Below are 3,624 nucleotides of genomic sequence, written 5' to 3'. Positions count from 1 at the left end.
TATGAAAAAAATTGTAGACGACTAGAGTTCGTTAGTTGTATTTGTATAAAATCAATCGTTGCAAAATGATATGAGTAAAGGGATTGATTGTGCTTTTTATTACTTCTGGTCCTTCACAATAGTTTACACACGTAAAATAATTTTATATTGGTAGTGTTTGGGGGTTAATGTGTTTGCTAGACCATTGACCCCTATTATACTTGTCCTATATTAATTTTTTTATTTCGTTTTGTATTTTTTGTAGTATTGCAAGGGTTCTGAATTGGAAAAGAAGTACCGAGTATTCAATCTATCCGTCAGTTTTATTGTTGCGGGTGTATATTAACGGTGTTCAATTTGTAAGTTGATTTTTTTTGACAACTATAATTTATATAATGTTTTATAATTATAATTATGTTTCAAATTGTTTCGCCTATAAAGAAATATTATTCTATCAAATTAAATTTTATAGAAACAATGTAAAAACTTCACTGATTAGTATTTTTTATTTGAGAGACATTTTTTAAATGCCTATATTTGGCTATGTTTCAATACCTCGATTGAAAAGTTAAAATAGGTAATGCAAAGTTAAATTATACGTTAGATGTATGGTTTATTGAAATTATTATACCTAATAATCATATAATAATATAGTGTCAATAATTGGAAAGTAAAATTAATTTATTATTTTATTTATTTAAATTATTTTTTATGTTACTGATATAGATTGTATAAAGAGAGAGTATGGTGGATACAGTTAAAGTGAACAGTGATAGAATATTGTCACAGATATATATAGTCTGTGATATTGATAATTAGTGGTCGCTTAAATCAACTGTGTATGGGATAAAGCTAAAGAAGAACAATAATTAACTATATACTCATTTTATTTCAGATGCGTCACAGTTGAACATAGTTTCATAACAAATATTATGGATCTCAATTTTGTATAGAAAATTATGGATCTCGTATACTTTATATTTTAATGGACAGATTATAGGAACTAAACTAAAATGGCTAGCAAACAAATAAACTCCATAAACAATAAGGAAATCATTAGTAAGCATTATATTATACTATTTTAATATTTGATTATGTTTTTTAGTATAAAATACGCATTGGTTTAATTGAAAAACATTAATAGTTGAAATCAAATTAGCAAAAAAAGTCTCAAAATATTTTCTTTCCCCATATATTTTAACTTATGCTACTAATATATATTTTTTGCTCAATATGATGGTGGCAAATTTTGTTTTACATTTTGATTTGCTAAATTTTTAGAAAAATAAATATTAAGAGCAAATCCCACACAAAAACAAAAAATAATTTATAATGATATTGAGATAGTGTAGTAGTTTCTTCGAGTTGAAAAAAGTTTTTATTGCCATTTATCTTTTGTACTATATATATAATGCATTTTTATATAGCTGCACAAGACCATGAAGAATATTTACGTACAAAAACTTGTATAACACCAGACGATATATTTCGATTTCCGTATATTACTACTGGTAAGTGAGAAGAATAAGTGTAGAGTAATGGTAAAATGTTTCATTTGATGTATCATTTCAGGGTATTTATGTTTGCCAGAAGCTAATATTTACAACATAGACTTTATTCGTTTTAAAATTCGTGATCTTGATTCGGGAACTGTATTATTCGAAATAACCAAACCCGAAGGTATTGGTAAGCATTACAAAAATATTATATGTTATTTACATACCTTTACTAACTTTTTTGTTGTTTTATGTTATTTTGCATATATTAATGAAGATTCAGCAGAAAAAAAAGTAGAAGAAACCGATTTGAACAGTGGCCGATTTGTACGTTATCAATTCACTCCAAAGTTTCTAAAATTGAAATTAATTGGAGCAACGTATGTATTAAATCAATTAATTTAATTTGTGTCAACCTATATCTTATGCTATTATTTTGAACAATAACTGTTAGGATTCAGTTCAAATACAAGTAAAATTTGAATTTAGTGTACAATTTGATAAATAATAACAATCTTTGTTTAACTCGCTTAGTACTTCTTAGGCCTGTTTGCCCATTATGGTTTTGTGTAAAATTAAGGCGATAGGGTACCGGCCTTAATTAAGGAGTTGTAGGTTGGCCATTTCTGGTTTTTTTTCTGTTACGCGTTGTCGTTGTGTACTTAGTAAATGAACATTAGTGTGAGTGTTATCTTACCCTCCCGTCCTCGCACCCATCTAATTCATTGTTGAAATGACTCTCGTACGCACACGCACAAGTCGGTTAAAACGGCTACTGTTCAAGATTCGTACAATTTTATGCTGCAAAATTACTAATTTTTCTTCAATCAGTCCGATCGTTGTATTGATGCGATAAGACTTCTGAAAATCAATTTGAGTTTAGCGTGAAGTCTACTTGAGATCGGTCAGGCCACCTTTTCAGTTTCATTTAATAGTATTTTTTAAACACCACTACAAGATTTAACATTTTCAAAAAATTTAAATCAAACTTGTGGAATTTTGAGGGCAAAATTCATATATATTTTCAGAAGTCTTATCGCATCAATACAACGATCGAACTGATTGAAGTAAAATGGGTAATTTTTGACGGAAAAATTGGCCTTAATGGAATATGCTTATGATGAACTGGACGGATTATATATGGAGTTATTATAGAATACAATTGGTTATTACAACCAATGTTATTTTTTGTTTGAGATAACTAAAAAACAACTTTATGCTTTTGTCTCATATACCATGTTCATAAATATATAATCAATCAATAGTACTCAATTAACTGGCTTTTTGTGTTCTTATTTCTAATCAACTATTAGTGAATTGTTCAATGAATTACTAATACAATTTTAATTTGATTTATAGTGTGGAATTTAGAGTTGGTAGTAAACCAGTGACTAAGTTTCGTATGATTGAACGTCACTTTTTCCGGGATAAATTGCTCAAGATGTTTGATTTTGACTTTGGCTTTTGTATTCCACATAGTAAAAATACTTGTGAACACATATATACGTTTCCAAAATTGGATCCTGAATTAAGTAACTAGCTTGATCAAATGTTTTATTTAATTTTAACAAAATACACCGATACATATTTTATTTATATTTTTAGTTCAAGAAATGATCAATAATCCGTTTGAAACAAAATCAGACAGCTTTTATTTTGTCAATGATCAATTGATAATGCACAACAAAGCTGAATATTCATATAATGGTGTCTAGAACTATTCGTTCAGATTTTTTATGCAAATAGTGTTAAAATATTATGATTCACAGCTTTTTTTCATTTTTAACTAAGGATTTGATTAATATATTAATCAATTAGTGTGATAATACTTTTCACCATTGTGATAATATTGTAGTTTTTACATAGCATTTAATTTATAAGAAAATTGTAATTAATTAATTTTTAATTGTTAAATTAAAATTGAAAATGTCTTGAAAATACCAGAAACTAGAAGTATTTACTTTTGCATTTTCAATATTATTTCACTTTTTTGACTATTTAAATATATTTTCACTACAGTTACCATATACTTAAAATATGAAAAAGTGGTAAATGTATAATATGTTAACAATTTGTATTCAAACTATTCATTGGCTATTATTGTTTTTATATTAATATAATACTGAATACAAATTATATTGTATTCTTA

At 26.6% G+C, this 3,624-nt stretch overlaps 1 protein-coding gene across 3 annotated transcripts; it reads left to right on the top strand.

The window, feature by feature from the left end:
- On the top strand, window positions 1-3,372 carry LOC126838293 (protein unc-119 homolog A). Of its 3 annotated transcripts, XM_050572606.1 has the most exons (8): window positions 4-131; window positions 245-338; window positions 875-1,038; window positions 1,407-1,490; window positions 1,552-1,665; window positions 1,753-1,855; window positions 2,835-3,007; window positions 3,081-3,364. In XM_050572606.1, exons 3-8 carry the CDS (start codon window positions 993-995, stop codon window positions 3,188-3,190), a joined length of 630 nt encoding a protein of 209 aa, XP_050428563.1. In that variant the 5' UTR covers window positions 4-131; window positions 245-338; window positions 875-992; the 3' UTR covers window positions 3,191-3,364. The 3 variants fall into 3 exon arrangements, with proteins under 3 accessions (XP_050428564.1, XP_050428563.1, XP_050428561.1); XM_050572607.1 differs by having other exon boundaries at window positions 1-338; window positions 1,552-1,659; window positions 3,081-3,372; XM_050572604.1 differs by having other exon boundaries at window positions 7-338.
- The last annotated feature ends 252 nt before the right edge of the window (window positions 3,373-3,624 follow it).

Source organism: Adelges cooleyi, unplaced genomic scaffold, assembly GCF_023614345.1.
Source record: "Adelges cooleyi isolate 19-005CV unplaced genomic scaffold, UGA_ACOO_1.1 ACOO_flye_CR_arks_rails_tigmint_CR_PRNA_30, whole genome shotgun sequence".
NCBI lineage: Eukaryota > Metazoa > Arthropoda > Insecta > Hemiptera > Adelgidae > Adelges > Adelges cooleyi.
Note: the sequence above shows the minus strand (reverse complement) of the source record. Positions and strands in the feature narration are given on the sequence as shown.